General features: G+C 60.3%; 1 protein-coding gene across 8 annotated transcripts; it reads left to right on the plus strand.

The window, feature by feature from the left end:
* The first annotated feature begins 7,876 nt into the window (after window positions 1-7,876).
* Window positions 7,877-19,497, plus strand: LOC105732197 (gamma-tubulin complex component 2-like). Of its 8 annotated transcripts, none has more exons than XM_064371844.1 (9): window positions 7,877-10,220; window positions 10,383-10,538; window positions 10,861-11,281; window positions 11,377-11,566; window positions 12,745-12,875; window positions 14,428-14,548; window positions 14,991-15,134; window positions 16,826-16,977; window positions 17,959-18,210. In XM_064371844.1, exons 5-9 carry the CDS (start codon window positions 12,781-12,783, stop codon window positions 18,092-18,094), a joined length of 648 nt encoding a protein of 215 aa, XP_064227914.1. In that variant the 5' UTR covers window positions 7,877-10,220; window positions 10,383-10,538; window positions 10,861-11,281; window positions 11,377-11,566; window positions 12,745-12,780; the 3' UTR covers window positions 18,095-18,210. The 8 variants fall into 8 exon arrangements, with proteins under 8 accessions (XP_064227914.1, XP_064227915.1, XP_064227917.1 ...); XM_064371845.1 differs by having other exon boundaries at window positions 10,861-11,058; XM_064371847.1 differs by having other exon boundaries at window positions 7,877-9,115; window positions 10,102-10,220; window positions 10,861-11,566.
* Window positions 19,498-20,172: the final 675 nt, after the last annotated feature.

The raw sequence follows: 20,172 nt of genomic DNA on the forward strand, positions 1-20,172 counted from the left end.
AGGGACAGCGGGGTGTGGGGAGTTGGGGAGAGATAGCATGGGGAGAAATGCCAGATGTAGGTGAAGGGGAGGAAGGCAGCAAATCACGCTGCCATGTGTGCACCTATGCAACAACCTTGCATGTTCTTCACATGTACCCCAAAACCTAAAATGCAATTAAAAAAGTGTTGTCTTGTTACCTAAAGTTTTGCTATTTCTGCTATTCCATGTTGATTATATGTTATGCCTTCGATCGGCCCACCGAGAGAAAAAGCGTGGAGCAAATTACGCGGACGTGGCCCGTGATGGTAAGATGCTAAATTTCCAAGACAGTGAAATGAAGAAAGGAAACGTGTTCGCATTTATCAAGCCCGTGTTTTAAAACCCACACCAAACAGCTACGTGATTCCCAGAAACCCTCAAGGCGTGTGATTTTTTTCCAGGTTGTAACTTGGGAAGTTGCTCGGCGTGAGGAACCATGGATTCCAGTCTACCCTCATTCAGCCCCCATTTTCACGACGACGGTGGGGGCTGTTCCGGAGCCTCAGACGCCGGCCCCTGTGCACCCGGACGCGGGCCCTGGACCCTGCAGGAGGAGGGAATTGCATCCTTTCCTTGTTTAAGCAACGACTCGGGTTGTCTGTTAAGCGGAGCTGAAACTAGGCCTCGTTTCACGTTCTTGTCTTCCGGGGCTGCCGGAGCCTCCGTTTGAGTGGGAACGAGTGGCCTGGTCCACACGGTGAAACCCGTCTCCACTAAGACACACAAAAATTAGCCGGGTGTGGCGGCGTGCGCCTGTAGCCCCAGCGACCGGGGAGGCTCCGTCTCAGGAAGAAAAAAGTGGATGCAGCCCACGTACAATTAATGATGATGCTGGCTTTTTAAAAAATCAGTAACACTCTTCATACCGAGGTTTCACACTCCCCACTTGTCAGAAGAAAAACTGAGGCGGAAGAAACAGTTTCCAGGCAGAGATGAAGGTCAGACTCGAACCCAGGACCAGCGCGCCCAAAGCCTGACACGCAGCCCTGCCGTGAACAAGGGTTCGAGCAGAATCTGCTGCTACAGAAAGGCCCGGCTCGCGCAGAGAGCCCCCGCAGCAGCCAGGGGAGGACCGGGCGGGCGGGACGAGGTCCCGGGGAGACGAGGTCCCGGGGAGACGAGGTCCCGGGGAGACGAAGGGCAGGCAACGTGCGGCCGCGCTTTTCTCGTGCTCTGCTCCCTCGAGCGGCAGACGGGACCGGGCGGCCACGCCACACGCTCACGCCCCGCCCCAGGCACGGCGCGTAGGCCTCTCCCCACCAGGGCGCGGGGCCTGTGCTTCGGGTCTTAGCTTCTCCCCGCAAGGGCTCGGAACCCGCATCACGCACGGGCGGTGTCGGCTCGGAACCTGCGGCTCTGCGGTTCCTCGATTCCGGGTCGCTGGAGAGCTCGGAGTTTCGCCCTGTGGAGCCGGCAGCCGCCGCGGATGCCCCCGGCTGCTTCAGCCACACCCAGCGTCACACAAGGAATGAGAGGCGATGCCGGGGCGAGGGCCCGGATGCGCCCGTCACGCGCCGTGGGAGGTCCCGGCAGCGCCCGTCACGCGCCGTGGGAGGTCCCGGATGCGCCCGTCACGCGCCGTGGGAGGTCCCAGCTGCGCCCGTCACGCGCCGTGGGAGGGCCCGGATGCGCCCGTCACGCGCCGTGGGAGGGCCCGGAAGCGCCGGTCACGCGCCGTGGGAGGGCCCGGATGCGCCCGTCACGCGCTGCGGGAACAGGGCCTCTGAAGGGAGACATGGTCGGGGGTCCCTAATGTGCCAGCCCTGGGAGCCCTAATTTTATCCACATAGAGCCCTTTCTCCAGGACACACTGCCTCAGCTTACCTCTGCACTCCAATGCCAGCCCCAACCTCCCGGCTGCGATTCCTGCTACAGGTTCTGTGCTCCCCGATGGCACTTGTGATGGGTCCTGCACCCTCTGGGGCAGCACCTCACAACCCCCAGCACCACCCAAGCACCCCACGCCCCCCACACCCCGAGCCCCTCAGTACCCCTCGACCCAACACCCCACACCCCCAGCCCCCCACACCCCCAGCCCCCCACACCCTCAGAGCCACCTGTGCCCCTCCCCGTGGGCATCACCGCCTACCCTGCCAGGTCTGCTGGCTGAGGTGTCGTAGGGACACTGGGCGTGGTTCCCAAAGCCAGGAGGTCAGGGATGCGGTGCACCCGACCCCGCTACCCAGCTCTGGGGGGCGCCAGGACTTTATAAACCTTCCTGAAAACTGAGGGTGGAAAGCAGAATACCCACGGGTAACAATAACCAGCCCCACCGAACGCAACACGGAAGTGAAGACTCAAGGCCATCAGTGAAAAATACATTCTCGGGGTGGGCCTGGAGGGGAGGCAGGACGTCCACATCTCATTCCCGACGGCGTGCGGGGTTCGTGGGTCCCCCACGGCTTCTGATGACAGCCACTGAGCCACTGGCTGAGGGACAGAGACAGGGAGGACGGCGAGGGCCGGGGCCCAGGGTGGCCACACCAGGTCAGAGGCAGGCCCAGGCCGGCTGTCGCTCCGGTGGCCGCTGCCCCGCTCCTTTGCCGTCTGAGTCCAGCAGCGCCGTTTGGTTTTCTTCTGGCTGCTTTTAAATCCTCGAGCGGCACCCTGACCAAAGCAGACGGTAGAGGGCGCTCTGGGATGCAAGAAAGTTCCATTTTCTTTGCCAACAAACCACCCAGCTCATAACAGCAGCTGTGAGCCGCCTCCTCTTTGAGAAGAAAGTTGCCCAGTGCCGAGGCGAGAGACTGAAGGCACGATCTATCCCAGAATAACAAATGATTACTTAGTCTTAGCAATGATACCAAATCTATTTAGAAACGATCAATCAATTCTATAATCAATCTTATCAAATCATTACTCTTTACTATTAATCTTTGCTTTAGTATCATACCATAAAAACATTTTAGTCTTATAGAATAGAAACAACCAGGTGAAACATGATTAGGAACGGAAGGGACATTGTGAGAAGTGATCAGGAGGGGAGAGTGAGAGCCTTGCGGTAACGCCAGCACCTGGGGAGGTGCCCGCTACTTAGCAGGCCGTGAAGGGGAGTTTCCCTTTCACTGGGGGAATTCAGAGAACACTGCTCTGCCTGGCTCTTGAGGAAGGCCCGACATCAGCCAGGCCGGCCGCAGACGTCCAGGGGCTTAAACGCCTCTCCACGGTGCTGTGCTCCGACGGTCACCGTCCTCGTCCACTTTCAGGTTCCGCTTTCCCACCTGGCTCTCCTTTTAAGTTCTCAGAAGTTGTGAGAAGTAAGAGCAGGGGAAGCCTTTGATCTTTCTCATGAGTGCGCAGAAAGATGCGGACACACGTGCCTCTCTCCCGGGCAGCGGCCCCCTGAGAGGGAAGGGCCTCCTGTGCTGGAAGCCCGTGATCTGCTTGACCCTAGCCATCACGTCGGATGAGTCACTCTCCTGACCCCGCTCCCCGCCTTGTAAACAATAAATATCAGCACGTCAGGCATCTGGGGTCACGACGCGACTCCGCACCTTGGGAGCAGCAGTTCCCGGGACCGGCTGAATTCTTATCTCTATGTCTTGTGACTTTCTTTCCTGTGATCTATCGTTTCTGCACACAAAAGAACGCCCACTAGACCCTGCGGGGCTGGACCCTGCACTTCTCATTCTCTTTCGCTCTAGGAACAGGCAGGATGCACGGCCGGCCAGCCCTCCTGGGTCCCGGGGCAGCTCCCTTTCCACAGCCGCCCTCAGACCTACGTCCTGTGGGAGATCCTGCCGGCCACCTGTGCCCACCGGCCGGGAAGGACTCCACACTTTTATAGTGTGGTTTTCGAGAATGATTATGGTGGCTCCTGCCAAGCCCTCGGGGCTGAGAGCGGTCCTGCCACCCGACGACCCTCCGATGGAAACCCCTACGGCCCCAGCCCCCGGCTCATTCAAAGGCCAAAGTCGGAGGGTGCAGGGAACACCAGCTTCACCTTCCATCTGTTTCGACTGTTTGGTGATTTTTTTCCCCAATTGTTCAACATTTTCCCCAAATTAATTTGCAATCAACTTTAACCCCATAAAAGTACAGTTAATGCTGGAAAGACAGCCGGGCTGTAACTGAAGCAGCCGCAGGTGAAATCTTGCCATCCCACTCAGACGACGAGGAAAAGAGGGTGGGGCTCGGCACTCCTGCGCCTCAGTGGCTCAGAGACAGCATGCGAGAGAAACTAAGTTATTCACAGGAACGGAAATAGCGGGACTTTCACCTCTGGCAGAAGCAGATTTTCTTACCCAGCGCTACCTTTCAGAATTCAGCATGAGAAAAACAGCAGCCCAGGATGCAACCCAGAATGCTCGGCACTAGCACGCATTAAGAACGTGTTTCAGGAAGAGGTCCGGCACTGACCTATGACTGCAGGTCCATCTGTCACCCGCCGGTGCAGGGGAGGCCACCGCAGGCTCAGTGCACATTTCCATGGCGTCCCCTTCTGACCGCTCTCTGCCGTTCCCCTGGACTTGCTCTGAGGCTTGGGTGCCGGCCCCTGGCGAGGCTGGGCTGTGGGGACAGGGCGGTGAGCAGCAGCCCTGCGTGGTTCCTACAGCCCCAGTGCTCCCCAGAAACGAACTTGCAAGAAAGAAACTATGCTTCCTTGTAAATAGCACATTTTCTTGCTATTTTGGCATAGTCTAATTTTATAGTGTGGTTTTCGGGCTACTGGGAAAAGGAGAATGATTACGGCAAGGTCATTGTTTGTAAAATAAAGCCTGCATTTTATAAACTTCACTGTAACAATCATACTTTTTTTGAAAATAGTATTTTTCTGGTGCCAATGGTGCCACAGGTCTCTTTATGAGTGTGAGAAATTAAAGTTAACCAGAGACTATAGTCACTTTTGTAACACAGGTATCTCAATCCAGCATTGCAGAGTTTATCTCCTTAAAATGATCCCTCAGAAAGGAGACAATGACTTTGTAAAGCCTCCCAAGTTGCAGTGGGTTCTGCCAATTATTTTATTTTAAACAGCAAAGTACTACTTGAGAAAAATGTCTGAAAGGTTCACCTAAAATAATCCGTTAAAAAAAGAAAAAATATAACACAACTTAAGAATTGTTCTGTCTGGACATGGCAATCCCAGCACTTTGGGCGGCTGAGGCAGGTGGATTGCTTGAGCCCAGGAGCTCAAGACCAGACTGGGCAACACAGCAAGACGCTGTCTCTACAAAACACAGAAAAGTTTCCCGAGCGTGGTGATGTGTATCGCCAGTGCTAGCCCTTTAGGGGGCTGAAGTGGGAGAATGGCTTGAGCCTGGGAGATGGAAGTTGCAGTGAACCTAGATCACAACCCTGCACTCCAGCCTGGGTGTCAGAGCGAGACCCTGTCTCAAAAAAAAGATTGTTCCTGGAGGTTATTTCCCGAGAGTGCACTGTCTCTGTGGTAACGTGTTAGTAAATGGCTTTGTTGTCGAGCTCACATGTGCACACCCAGGACAAAGAGAAAGCCGAGGCTGAGTGATGTGGGCTGCAGGAGGTATAGGCACAGCCCCGGGGGGTGTGAGTGGGGAGGCGCTGTGCCCGGTCATTCCCACACCCCCTCTCCTGCCTCCTCGGGCATGAAGCCGGGCAGCCAAGGCTCCTCTCCAGCCTCCCTTCGGCAGGGTGCTTCAGGTACCTGCAGGTGAACACCCCTGAGCGACACACAGGTGCTTAACCGTGGCGTCTGACAATCTGTGCGTTTGGCTGGTTGGAAGCCTTTCCCTAAAACCAAAGGCAGGCAGTGCTGAGCTGGCGGCTCCCTACCTTCTGCTTTTCTTTGGCTTATCAAAACAGAGTCCACGGGGTACAGGCGCATCCTCACCATGTGATCCTTCCGGTCTCTGCTGGTCTTGAACTTCTCTGTGCAGCCGTCAACCAGGCACTGGTACTGAAATGGAGACAGCATCACCTCCCTCTGACCCCTGGGCCTCCCCCACTGCCATGCCCCCATAGCTGGGCTGCCAAGGGCCGGAAGGCGTCCCTGGCCTTGCCTGCGCACCCAAGAGCTCCGGGCAGCGCTCCGAGCCTATCACACTGGGGGTGGCCTCGGCGGCTGTGCAGACGTCACCCACCATGTCCTGCCTCTCGGACAGGATCTGGAAGAGCGAATCGTGCCGCTCCAGGATGTGGGCATCCAGCATGTGTCTAGAAGGGAAGGCCCGTTTGCAAAAGGAGCAAACGTTTCCGTGCAGCGTGTGGTTGTGGTGCTCATAGTCGTCCAGGGCATCGAACACTTGGCAGCAGCCGGCCACCTGGCAGGTGAACGCGAGCACCCTGCCAAGGAGACCTGCTCAGAGGCCCCTCCGCCGGTGCGAGGAACCAAGCTGGACTTTCTGCCCAGTTTCCCTTTGAGACGTCCCAGAAAGCCCCCACGTATCTTTTGTAATTCCAAGCCCTCTTTTTATGAATAAAGTTTCACAAACAGGCTAGGTGGTGGAGAAGCCGGGCACGCCAAAGCTGGACAGGCGCAGTGCCTCGGTGGGGCGGCCGCACGTGGAGAAGCCGGCAGCCCTGCCCCAGGGACGAGGGACGGGGCAGGGAGGCACAGGAGTGGCACTGGCCGGGCGCTGCCCAGCCGCTCACCTGGGCTTCTCAGGCACATCGGCCACCTGCAAGGCACGTCCTGGAGGTAAAGGCGGCGCTGCACGTCCCCATCCTGCAGGAAATGTGCGTCGTGGGGGCGGCCGGGTGCCTCAGGACACGGCCACCGCGTCAGGCCCCACCCACACCCGTGGCCCCACCCATCCCGGGCTGCGGTCCCGCCCCACAGCCATAGGCTCCACCCTCCGCGGTTCGGCCCCACCCCGCGGCCATAGACCCTGCCTGCCCAAGGCTGAGGCTCCGTCCTGCAGCCACAAGTCCCGCCTGCCCCAGGTTCCGCCCCTGCCTCGAAGCCTCAGGCCCCGGCCCCGCCCACTCCAGGATCCAGCCCCGCCCCGCAGCCTTAGGTCCTGCCTGTCCCAGGCTCCAGCCCCGCCCCGCAACTGTAGGCCCCGCCCACTGGAAAATCCAGCCCCACCCTGCAGCTTCAGGTCCCACCTGCCCCAAGCTCCGGTACCGCCCCGCAGTTGTAGGCCCCGCCTACTTCAGGATCCGATCCCACCCCGAAGCCTCAGGTCCCGCCTGCCCCGGGCTCCGGCCCCGCCCCGAAGCCTCAGGCCCCGCCTGCCCCGGGCTCCGGCCCCGCCCCGCGGCCTCAGGTCCCGCCCCGAAGCCTCAGGCCCCGCCTGCCCCGCGGCCTCAGGTCCCGCCCCAAAGCCTCAGGCCCCGCCTGCCCCGGGCTCCGGCCCCGCCCCGCAGCCGTAGGACCCGCTGGATCCTACGACTGCCCTTTTCCTCTTTTCCTCAATCACCTCGAAGAACTCGTGCTCCCGCGGGAAGCGCTCCGGGCGCGCAGCGAAGCGAAAAGGCGCCGCCTCGGCCGCGGGGTCCCGCGCTACAGGCAGTGGCTCGGCCGTCCCGGGCCCCGCGGCGAGGCGGGCGCGTAGCGCGGGGGCAGCTGCATCACGGCCCGCGCAGCCAGTCGGCCACCGTCCGCGAGCCGGGCCGGAAGTGACGTCTCGCGCACTTCCGCCGCCGTCGGGCGCCGCGCGGGCTCTGTGGCTCCGGGGCTGCGGTGAGTCCTGGCCGGGCCCTGGCGCGGCGAGCGGGGGCCGCGAGGCGACGGGACTGGCGGGATGCGGCTCTTCCCTCGCGCTCCTCTGGCTGCGCAGCGGTCCCCGCGCTCTCGGCCAAAGCCCCTCGGGCCTGTGCCGGCCAGGTCAGCGTCTTGCCCCGGGCCCGACCCCGAGCCGGGGCGGGACGGAGCGGGCCTCCGGGTCGCCCCAGGTGTCCCCTCCCGGCCCCGGGAAGCGGGGTCGCAGGTCCCTCCCGCACGCCCTCTCCCGTCCGCCTTGCCCCGGCTCCCGCCTGCCGGACCGCGCAGCCCTGGATCTTGTTCCCAAGTGGCTCCGGTTGTATCGTAACCGTTTTTACGAAGCTCTTGGGTGACTTCCCGTTGCCTCGGTTCAAAGGCCCTTTCCCGGCTTGCCGGGGTCCTGTCGACCTCTCCGGTCCCTGCAGCTCCTCAGGGTGTGTGGGTGAAGCATCGGAGGAGAGCGCGACAGCCCAGCGGGAGAGACAGACGTCAGACTCGAGCGTTCCCTGATTAGAATGGTGATGGACAGAACGCGGGAAGCAGTGCACGCTTGGGGTCTGCTGCAGAGGATGGGCCCGGTGCTGGCGGATAGAGGCTTCAGCCTTCTCGCTCTGCCACCCAGGCTGGAGTGCAGTGGTGCGATCATAGGTCGCAAACTCCTGGGCTCAAGCGGTCCTCCTGCCTCAGCCTTCCAAAGAGCTGGGACTGCAGGTGTGAGCCGCTAGGTCTGCCCCTGTACCTTTTCCACGTTTAGATGCACAAATACCTCTCTGTTACAGCTGCTCAGCGTGCGGCACAGCCACCTGCTGGGCAGGCTTGTAGCCCACGAGCCTGAGGCTCCGCCAGGCTTAGGTGCATGGTAGCCCGTACGCCATCTAGGTCAGCCAGTCACTCCGTGGAGATCGCACAGAAGGAAATTTACCTAACCACGTATTTCTCTTTTTTCTTTTGGAGACAGTCTCTCTCTGTCGCCCAGGCTGGAGTACCGTGGCCTGGTCTTGGCTCACTGCAACCTCTGCCTCCTGGGCTCAAGCGGTTCCTGTGCCTCAGCTACCCAAGTAGCTGGGATTATAAGTGTGCGCCACCAGGCCTGGCTGGTTTTTGTGTTTTTGGTAGAGACTGTTTTCGCCATGTTGGCAGGCATTTCTCAGGATGTTGAGTGAGGCATGACTCTACTGTCTCTGTAAAAGCATTTGGGCCCTTGACATTTTTCACAAGTTGTAAAATAACATTTTTCAAACCGATTTGTGCAGTTAGGTTTGAGCTCTCCACAGAGGCTCCCTTTCAGCTTCCTCTGTGTGCCCCGCTTGTCCGTGGCGGAGTGTGACATGCGTGTCTTGCTTCCTCAGCGCTCGTCCCTGTGGTCACTCACGGCCGTGTGAGGAGCACTTCAGTCCTGCCCCGTCACAGACACCGGGCCTGTCTATTTGCGTGATTAGTAGTAAGAATTCAGGAGCATCGAGAAGAACAGTAAGCGGCCACGGCTAAATCCTCCTCCGAGCTGTGTTTTCAGTGGGACATTAGTGTCCCTGGCCCTTGCCCATTAAGTACCAAGAGCACCCTTCAGTCACTGTGACACCCCAGAGTTGCCTCAGGATTTTCCCAAAGGTCCCCTGGGGGGAGGGACCCCGTGCTGGCGTGGGCTTCCCTTCTGGAGGCATGGTCCCCACCTTCAGGGAGAGCAGCAGGCTCCTCGAAAAATGAGCACTCGTGATGTGCAGACGTCCATGCTTTTATTTCTGCAAGAGATGTAAAGTTTTCTAAAGGTAGTTTTTAAATAAGTATTGACTTAGATGATTTCCCTTCAGGAGTAGGTTTCTCTCCTGACTTGTGTCTGGTAGGGAAGTGTTCTGGTGGCAAACGGTTTTCTTGCCGCTGAGCATAACCAAAGTGTTTCTCAGTCCAGCAGTTACAGGACAGCCTGCAGTCCTTGGGGAGCCGAATAGAATGTGGGTGAAACAGGTTTCCCTTGGATTCGAAGAGGCTGCTAGGTGGAAAGTTTTCGGTTGTCTTTTCTGCTTCACAAGTAGTTTGCAGGGCCTCATCCCGGACTCCCCATGACTATTAAAAAAGCAACTGGTAGGCTGGGTGTGGTGGCTCATGCCTTAATCCCAGCACTTTGGGAGGCCGAGGTGGGCGGATCTCTAGGTCGGGAGATTGAGACCATCCTGGCCAACATGGTAAAACCCCGTCTCTACTAAAATACAAAAAATTAGCCAGGTGTGGTGGCGCGTGCTTGTAGTCCCAGCACTCAGGAGGCTGAGGCTGCAGCCATCCCAGGCATGTGGATAGAAACGATCGGTTTCCTAACGTTTAAATGATAGCTTTTCAAAGACAATGTTGGTTTTTTTTGTCAGAGTAACCCAGACTCACCAAGCTGTACTTACAAATGCTGGAAGTACAACCTCCGCTGGAGTTGATTTTTAAACTCTGAACTTCATCTTTTCAAATGTCAGGCACGTGTGTGAGCATCTCAGAGTCCCATGTGGTGAGACCTGACGTGAGCCACGACGTCTCCCAGGCCAGCCCCCACCCGCAGTGGGTGGAACTCAGCCAACCACAGAGCTCCCAGTGGGTCAGTCAGAGCCAGATGCAGTGGCTGACCTTTCCTTCCCATAAACAGTCAGTCGGGGCGTGACGACACGTGAGCCAGAGTGAGACTGACCGAGGATGAGGGCACAGCGGCTGTGGGGCGTGGGGTGGGGCCGAGGAGCCGCAGCGCTGTCTGTGCCCGCAGGAGTCAGCCGTGGTGGAGGACCCGCTGTCTGTGCTGGTGGGCGTGGCCGGGAGGCAGAGTCGGACCTTCCTCGTGGATCCCAACCTGGACCTGTCCATCAGGGAGCTGGTGAACAGGATCCTGCCGGTGGCTGCCAGCTGACTCCACCGTGACCAGGTGGGCACTGGGCGCAGTCCCTGGGGGCTTACGCTGTTGTGAGGGAGGGGTTAGGTCCCATCCTGATGACCATGGAGACATCTGCATCCCTTCTAAAGAGAGCCCCCACCTTGGGGACAACTCTGTGACCGACTCAGCTTTGGAGGGTCTGAGTCACCACCCGGGGTCCTGACTCATCTCCTCCGAGGGGCAAAAGTTCCCCTCTGGGATGCGGGATTCGAGTGAGTCACTTACTTCCTGTGTAGGGATGAGACTCAGAACATCTGACCTTTTATCTGGATGCAGCTTGTCTTTATGAGGAAGTTGACAGCTCTTCTCCTAGGTTCATCGAAGAGAAGTCTTCCTTTGAGTATGGGCAGGTGAACCACGCCCTGGCGGCCGCCGTGCGCACCCTGGTCAAGGAGCACCTGATCCTGGTGTCGCAGCTGGAGTAGCTGCACAGGCAGGGCCTCCTGTCACTGCAGAAGCTCTGGTTCTACATCCAGCCGGCCATGCGCACCGTGGACATCCTCGCCTCTCGGTGTGTGCCCGCTGAGGAGAGCGGGGCAGGGGGTGGCAGGTGTCACGACGCAGCACCCAGCGTGAGGAGAGACTCTGCCGGGGCGGGGAGCTGCAGCCAAAGCCCGTGCGGCTCCCTGTGTTATTATTTGCGAGAGGAAAGCCCTGGGAGCTCTTACCGGTCAGCTTTCATCAGCAGCTACAACCTTGCAGTTTTACACGTCCACACACGCAGCACCGTCCCAGTGAGAAGGCTGGAGAAGCGCGGGAGGCCCCAGCGGGGTCGTTGCAGTCTGAGCGTGTGCTTCCCTCTCAGCTGTGAGCTCTCTCCTCCCTGCAGCCACCTCGATGGACAAAGGCGAGTGTCTTGGGGGTTCCACGCTGAGCCTGCTTCACGACAGGAGCTTCAGCTACACGGGGGACAGCCAGGCGCAGGAGCTGTGCCTGTACCTGACCAAGGCGGCCAGTGCTCCCTACTTCGAGGTTCTGGAGAAGCGGATCTACAGGGGCATCATCCATGACCCGTACAGGTGGGGGTCCCGGGGACACGGAGGGTGTGTGCTGCCCTCTCCCATATGGGTAGGGCTCCCGGGGACACAGAGGAGTGCGTGCTGCCCTGTCCCATACGGGTAGGGCTCCTGGGGACACGGAGGAGTGTGTGCTGCCCTCTCCCATACGGGTAGGGCTCCTGGGGACACGGAGGGCGCGTGCTGCCCTCTCCCATACGGGTAGGGTTCCTGGGGACACAGAGGAGTGTGTGCTGTCCTCTCCCATACGGGTAGGGTTCCTGGGGACACGGAGGGCACGTGCTGCCCTCTCCCATACGGGTAGACTTCCTGGGGACACGGAGGGTGCATGCTGCCCTCTCCCATACGGGTAGGGTTCCCGGGGACACGGGGGACACGGAAGGCATGTGCTGCCCTCTCTGGGGGCAGAGCCTTGCTTCGCTTGTGGTCTCGGGAAAGCACACGCCGGGCTGACGTGCACCTGCGGCCCAGGTGACCAGGGCAGGGACGGCCCAGCTGCTTAGGGCCTCCCTCTTTGTGTGCAGGAAGTGAAATGCCTCCGTTAGGCCCTTCAGCCGGTTTGGTGCAAGGACCTCCTGAACTGGTGGGGTCTGTCGGCTTCTCTACGGTGACATGTATTTAAATTCATAAAAACATGTTTGTTTGGAAAGAATTTTAGTATAGTCTATTATATTAAGATACAGTTGTTGAAATATTTTGAAAAGAGGCATTTGTGATAGGGAAATAGGTATTTCTTTACTGATGGACCAAATAAAATGTGGTATAATGGGCCTAGCAAAGAAAGCAGCTTCACACTTGACGTGCTAAATGACATTCGAAGTTCCGATGGCGACGTGCGGCAGGCGTCTGCCCCACAAGCATCATTTTGGTGCCTGGATTCATCGTGGAAGGAAATGCTACGTCGTCAAATGGCCCCTTTCACTCACCCACCATCAACAGGTGCGGGCCGGCCACCCGGGCGACACCAGCCCTTCATTCAGGTTCGGCAGACGCGAGAACTGTGCCACGCGGCGGCCACCCCGTCCCACGGAGGACCCGAGGCGGCTCTCCCCGGCCTTCAGCACCCGCGGGATTCACAGGCCGCCCAGGGCCACCGTGTGGATCGTGGGGCACGGGCGCCGCATCCACGACGCCGCCGGCCACGGAGGCCCAGGCCTGAGGTGCCGCCGCCTCTCTTGCAGGAAAGCCTCACTCGTTACCAGATACTCTTCAGGCACATGATCTACGGCAGCTCTGCAGCGTCTGGATCAGCACAAGACCGCCAAGCAGCACGCGCCGCACTCCTCTGCCCCCCAGAGTGTGTGCCCTGCAGGTAGACAGCTCCTCCTCTGTCCCCCAGACTGTGTGCCCTGCAGGTAGACAGCTCCTCCTCTGCCCCCCAGACTGTGTGCCCTGCAGGTAGACAGCTCCTCCTCTGTCCCCCACCCCCTGTGCCCTGCAGGTAGACAGCTCCTCCTCTGTCCCCCACCCCCTGTGCCCTGCAGGTAGACAGCTCCTCCTCTGCCCCCCAGACTGTGTGCCCTGCAGGTAGACAGCTCCTCCTCTGCCCCCCAGACTGTGTGCCCTGCAGGTAGACAGCTCCTCCTCTGCCCCCCAGACTGTGTGCCCTGCAGGTAGACAGCTCCTCCTCTGCCCCCCAGACTGTGTGCCCTGCAGGTAGACAGCTCCTCCTCTGTCCCCCACCCCCTGTGCCCTGCAGGTAGACAGTTCCTCCTCTGCCCCCCAGACTGTGTGCCCTGCATGTAGACAGCTCCTCCTCTGCCCCCCAGACTGTGTGCCCTGCAGGTAGACAGCTCCTCCTCTGCCCCCCAGACTGTGTGCCCTGCAGGTAGACAGTTCCTCCTCTGCCCCCCAGACTGTGTGCCCTGCAGGTAGACAGTTCCTCCTCTGCCCCCACCCCCTGTGCCCTGCAGGTAGACAGTTCCTCCTCTGCCCCCCAGACTGTGTGCCCTGCAGGTAGACAGCTCCTCCTCTGCCCCCCAGACTGTGTGCCCTGCAGGTAGACAGCTCCTCCTCTGCCCCCCAGACTGTGTGCCCTGCAGGTAGACGGTTGTGCTTTTTAGGGTTCTAGAAGCGCCATCTGGACATACACCTTTGTAGCTTTAGATCCATCATGCTTCATTTTCCGGTCTGGGGGCTGCACGGTGATGCTGGCTCTGTCCCTCAGCCTTCTCCGCAGCCCGCCCAGGTCTGTGTGCAGGACGAGAGCCCCTCCCAAGGGCAGGCGGCCACATTGTGCTGGGACTAGAGCTGAGTTCCAGCCAGTCTGTGGCTCTAGGGTGTTGAGAAAAAAGGGGTTGGTGGCAGAGCTGCCTTAGAATTTGTCCAGTCGGGTGTGGTGGCTTGTCTGTAATCCCAGCACTTTGGGAAGCCGAGGTGGGAGGATTGCTGGAGCCCAGGAGTTCGAGACTAGCCTGGACAATGTAATGAGGCCTTATCTCTTAAAAAAAATGTTTTTAATTAGCCGGAAATGGCTATAGTTCCAGTGATTCAGGAGGCTGAGGTGGGAGGGTTGTTTGAGCTCAGAAGGTCGAGGTTGCAGTGAGCCAAGATCATGCCACTGCACCGCAGCCCGAGCTACAGCGAGACCCTGTCTCTCAAAGAAAAAACTCATCTCAGTCGTGAAGCACAAGTGTGCCGCTGCCGCGTAGCTCCTCCTGGTGTGGGCTCCCGGGGCTCCGAGGGGTCTGTTCGCCGAGGAGCCCGCGTCCCGGTCTCCACCATGGGGCCGGTGGAGGACGGGTCTTGAGGCAGTCGTGAGCATCCCACGTGCCGGGAGGGCGCCTGCTCTGCAGACGGCGCAGCCACGTCCAGGGGGCGCCGTTGGGGCCGCGTCCTCCATGTCCGTCCTCTGCGTCCCTCAGCTTTGCTGGGGCTTCCACTCTGCGGCAGCGAATGCTCAACTTCGTCCAGAATATTCAGTACTACGTGATGTTTGAAGTGATGGAACCGACCTGGCACGTCCTGGAGAAAAACCTGAAATCCGTGAGTTTTAGCCCCATAGATGACAACGTTTGAAAGCAGGTTTCCTTTCACATAAGGTGAGGGGAGAGGAGGGGGAGGGGAGAGGAGAGTGAGGGGGGAGGGGAGAGGCAGGGGGAGGGGAGAGGAGGGGGAGGGGAGAGGAGAGCGAGGGGGGAGGGGAGAGGCATGGGGAGGGGAGGGGAGAGGTGGGGGGAGGGGAGGGGTGGGGGAGGGGAGAGGCGAGGGGGGAGAGGAGAGGTGGGGGGAGGGGAGAGGCACGAGGAGGGGAGAGGCCTGCCTTCCACAGTGACCAGCTATGCCCGGCATTGTTTTAGTGGTATTTGGAAGTTTTTCTTTAAAAGCCCAAGGCCATGTGAAAGGTGGGCGTGCGTGAACAGGAGTGCAAACTCAGCACACCCGGAGCTCGTCTTTCTGAGAAGGGGCTCGGTGCCGTTCCCCACAGGCCTCCAACATCGACGACGTGCTGGGCTGCCACACGGGCTTCCTGGACCCCTGCCTGAAGGACTGCATGCTCCCTGACCCCGAGCTGCTGAAGGTCGTCTCCAAGCTCATGTCCGTGTGCATCATGTTCACCAACTGCATGCAGGTGTGCGGGCACGCATGGGGGGCGGGGCGGGCATGGGCAGCACACGACGGGGGGTGTGGGCACGGGTGTGCAGACCGTGGCCGCACGCAGCCCGCTACACCTTTTCCTGCCCCTGCGTCTGTGGAGGAGCCCACTGGGATCCGAGTGTTCCCAGGGCTCCTGGTCTTCCTGGCCGGCTGGTTCCCGGGGCCCCTGCCCTGGCAGCGTGGGCAGGGCCGTGCTCCTCCCGAACCATCCCTCAGCCTCCATGGTGCTGGTCTCTGTCCCGGGCCTCTTCTGATGGCCTTGCGTGCTCTTTTCCTCAGCACTTGAGTTATTTAATTCCATTAAGTGCCTGCGGACGCTTGTCACCAGCAGCTACCCACTGGCAATGATGCGGAACACGAGCGTCTATTGGCAGAAGGGGCTTTTGGGGGCGTGCGGGGCCCCGAGGGTCTGAGGGTCAGGCTCTCCAGGCAGTGCCATGGGGAAGGTTGGGAGGACGGCGGGTGGGAAGGTGGAGGAGGGCGCGGGCGCTGTGAGCCATTGCTGACACTAAGAGCCACTCCGGGGTCCCCAGTAGGGAAACAGAAGAAGACTGTGCTGAGGAAAATCAGCTGGTCACTGTGGAAGGCAGACCCAGGAATTCTGTCGGCACAGCTAAAGTCATTTCCCCTGCAGCCTCTGAGAGACACTTGCGTGTTCCTGCAGCCTCAGGCTACAGCAGAGACGCTGCGGGTGATGTACCTGCAGGACTTGTGTTTTCTGCAGAGCGTTGTGGTTTTAACTAACAAGCTTTTCCTTGCGACTCTGCACCGCCTAGAAATTACACAGAGCATGAAATCGGACAGGAGCTGGGTGGGCAGACGCTGGAGCATGGCACCATCCCAGGGCTGCCTGCAGGGGCCGAGGAGCGGGTGCGGAAGGAGCTCACCAGGAAGGCGCGTGGCCTCCAGGGTCAGCCAGTGAGAGACGATTCCTCCCGGCCGGGCCGGCAACCTGAGCGTGTTGACGAGAGGAGCACAAACCTGCCCCCTTTTATTTCCTGTCCCCTAGGATCAAAGAAGACTTAAAATTAGCTTCTAAGTACAACCACAAGAGGGTTTTCCTCAGCTCTGTGCTTCCCAGTTCAGCTCGCTCTGAAGGTCTCAGGGAGCCATCAAGATCTTCAGAGCGAGCGCTGCACAGGCGCCTGGCGAGGGCGCGGGTCCTGAGTTAGAACCCGCAGGCGCTCAGCAGACACCGACAGGCCGTGTGTCCTCGGAGGCGTCGGAGGCCCAGCCCCACAGTCTCCAGCGTGGCGGAGGGGTGGGCGGTCCCCTGTTCACACGCTGGAGCTGGCAGAGTTGGGTTTGGGAGCGTGTGACGGACGCTGAGAGGCGCCTCATCCTCCTCGCTGAGAAGGGGCTGGGAAAGCCTGTTCTTTGCTTGTAGATCTGACCCCAAAGGAGAGCTCGAGGCACAGCCTTGTGGGGTCCGAGCCTTGACCTCATCTCACGAGGCCTGGAGTGTTTCTCTGAGTGCCGGGTTCGCAGGAATGTTTTTTGACGTCCTTTTTACCGTTGATCCACTGAAAACGCCGTGGAACACACATTTTCTATTTAAGAACAGAGGAAGGGAGAGGACATGGGCCCGCCGGGAGCAGTGTGGAGCCAGGAAGGCCCGAGGTGGGGGTGGGCGTGGCTCACACCCCAACTGCGCTTTCTTTCCAGCACCTGGTGGAGCACGCCGACGCTGCACAGCTCGTGTCCGGCTTCCAGGCCGCCATCAACAACTTCTCAGCCCACCTGCTGGACCTCCTAGCCCGGCCGAGCACGTACAGCACCAGCGACTGTGAGCACGGCATGGCCAGCGTCACCTCCAGGTGGGCGGCCACCGCCCGGCTCAGCACTGCCCAGTTCAGCCCAGCTCAGCCCAGCGCCTGCCCACCCCCGACACCCGCCCCGCCCAGCGCCTGCCCTGCCCAGAGCCTGCCCCCACCCAGCGTCTGCCCCTCGCCCAGCGCCTGGCCCAGGCCAGCATCCTCACTACGCAGGCTGGATTCACTGGCCTCATCTCCCCACACCCTCCCCTGGCCCACCGGGTGTTGAGAAGGTCGGGCAGGTCTGTGTCCTGGTGCTGCTCGTGTGCCACTCCCTGACGTCAGCCTGGCCCTGCTCTCCCCGGGGCATGACGTTCTGGGCGCCTGGGCTATGTGTGTCCTGTGGGGCTGATCTGGCCTGGGTCAGCTTCCTCATGCTGCACTGAACACCTGGCCTGGGGAAGAGGCTAGCTCTCCTGGAGGGGATGTGGAAAAGTGGCCAAGCTTCTGGCCCAGAAGGGGTGCTGAGGGGCAGCTGTCCTGGGATGGGAGGTGCTATGCTTGGAGTTGTGGTATATCCTTGCAGGGGGCTGTCCTGGGGATGCTGTCCTGGGGGAAGCGTCGTCCTTTTGGGAAGCGTCATCCTGGGGGAAGCGTCGTCCTGGGGAAGGCCCCTGTTTGTGCTTTTGGAGCACCCCGTGCCCCCTCGCAGATGTCCTGATTTCCTGAGCAGGCGTTTCTGAGGCTACCCTGCATTGAGAACCACCGCTTGGTTCCCCCAGCCCTTGACGCGTCAGGCCTCATTGCCGGGCCTGCTGGGGTGATGGGAGCCCCTGCTTGCTAGGGCCAGGAGAGAAACCCGTGTTTGCGCTTTTGAGCAGGACTGGAGGCCTTCCCGTCGAAGCGTTAGGAGTGTGCCTCCCTCTCCCCGCTGCAGGGCGTCCCGTGGTCTCTAGCTGAACCCTTCCCCACGGTAGGGGCAGGGCTGCCCCACATGCGCCTACAGAAGGGGTGTGCGCCCAGCTCCACTGTCCTTCCACACAGGCTCGACTTCAGCGGCTTCTACACGGAGCGCCTGGAGCGCCTGTCTGCAGAGAGGAGCCAGAAGGGCGTCCCCCAAGTGCCCGTCCCTCGGGGGCCCCCGGTTCCTGCACCCAGGGTCGCGGTCACTGCACAGTGAGCCCTGGCCCCGATAGGAAGAAAGGACGTGGGGGGCAGCAGCTGCTACGGTGCAGATGGAAATGCTCCGTGTCCTCTTTGCAGTTTAAATATAAACGGAACGATCGACGGAGCTCATTTTGCTTCTCAGGATGCTGCGTTTCTTATAGGAGCTGCCCGGACAGGGTGGGTGTCTCCCTGGATTTGCTGATCTGTTTGCTTTTTACAAGTATACTGTCACCTTTTTGGGTGTTTTTGGCCTCAAAGTGAAAATGTGGTGTTTAAGCAAGAACCTCGCAAAGATACGTCGGGGTGAGGTCCAGGCCTGCTGCCCACACCCTCCCAGGTGAGCTGGGGCTGGGCTCCCTGAGGTCGGCCAGAACCCGGAATCGCAGAAACCCCCTGGGCCTCTGGGGTTTGCTTTGGCTCTGGAGGCAGCCCCGTTCCTTCTGAGGACTCCCCCGGCTCCACAGTCCCCCCCACATTCCTTCTGAGGACTCCCCAACTCCAGGCTCCTGCCCTCCTTCTGAGGACTCTTCCAGCTCCACACTCCTCTGTCCCGTTCCTTCTGAGGACTCCCCAGTTCTACACCCCCGCTCCTGAGGAGTCCCCCAGCCCCACGTTCCCCCCATTCCTTCTGAGGACTCCTCAGCTCTCTGCCCTCCCTCCTTCTGAGGACTCCCCTGGCTCCACACTCTCCCCTCCTTCTGAGGACTTCCTCGGCCCCACACACCCTCTACTGAGGAGTCCCCCAGCTCCATGCTCTCCCCGCCACCCCGTTCCTTCCGAGGACTCCCAGCTACACACTCCTCCTGCTTCTGCTCCACCTGGTCCAGGGCAGGAGACATAGGCAGGGCCCTCAGGCACCAGGGGAACCCAGGCCTCCTCCGTGGGACGCACCCACCAAGAAGTGGCCTTGGGGCAGGCTCTGCTGGCTGGAACCCCTGCCCCGCCCCGTGCCATCCCATCCGGGGCTGCCTTGTGGCGAAGAAGTTACTCAGCAGACTGGCACCCCACCCAGTCCCCCTCGGGCGGCCATCTGCTCTCTCTTCCACATTCTCCAGTGCCACAGTGGGCAGCACGGCCAGGCCTGGTGTGACAGGGCCCTGGGTTCCTCACGGCAGCCCTGGCCAGGGTGGCCTGCTCTGGCTACGCTCCGGCCAAGCTGCTCCTTCCTGCAGAACTGCACGTCTGTCGTCACAGTTCAGCTCAGCGCCTCGGCCCCGGAGGCGAGGCTGGGAGGAAGGAGAAGAACAGAGGGTCCTGTGGGGGGACAAGGGCGTGGGTGGCCCTCTCCCAGGCTGCCTTGCCAAGAGCACAGCACAGCGGGGCTGTGGGGGTGTCCGACTCCAGCCACAAACTGCTTCCTCTCCTCCTCTGTGGCCTGTGCAGGCCTGGCCTATGAGTAAACACGTTTATCAGCAACCTGAGAGTTGTGCAAATGCCAGACACGTGAGCAGAGGGGCCTGCTGGCTTTCCTGCCTGGCCCTGAGGCCTGGAAACCCCGGGTCTTGTGTCCTGGGCTCTGGGAAGCCCTGGGCCTTGAGCAGTGGGGTTTGCAGGTGGTGAGGCTAGGAGGGGAGGGGAGCCTCCAGGATTGTGGAGTCCGGGTTCCCAGACCCCTCGGCGCCTGCTGGGTGGAGTCGGTGCAGACGGGTGAGGTGTCTTCTATGGGATGGGGTGGGACTTCCTCAGCCTGGTAGGAGCCTGTTCTGGCCTGAGCGCATCCTGTCTTTAAAACTAAATCGCTGGTAGCCGGCAGGGACCTTGCTGTGCCGCTGAAGTGACCGGCGTGCCGCCTTTGCGCTTGTGCTGGAGTGACCTGCACAGGCCGGCATCCCCGGCCCTACCGGGAGCCTCACCACATTCTCAGCAGCCTGGAGGGTCTCGTCCCGTGCCAGAGTAGCCTCGGGCCAGGAGCGCAGGCGGCAGAAGTCAGCTGCCACCCGGTGCCAGCCCTTGCCTTTATTTTTCTTGCTTTTCGTGCCATTCACGTTGGGGTAAGAATGGCTTTGAGACGAAACGTTACAGCATCACTCAGGCCAGCTTAGATCCTCAGGGTTCCCTGTCCTCCTGGTTCATGTCCAAGGCCCTGGCCTC

Source organism: Aotus nancymaae, unplaced genomic scaffold (assembly GCF_030222135.1).
Source record: "Aotus nancymaae isolate 86718 unplaced genomic scaffold, 86718_ANA_hifiasm-v0.15.2.pri h1tg000193l, whole genome shotgun sequence".
Lineage (NCBI taxonomy): Eukaryota > Metazoa > Chordata > Mammalia > Primates > Aotidae > Aotus > Aotus nancymaae.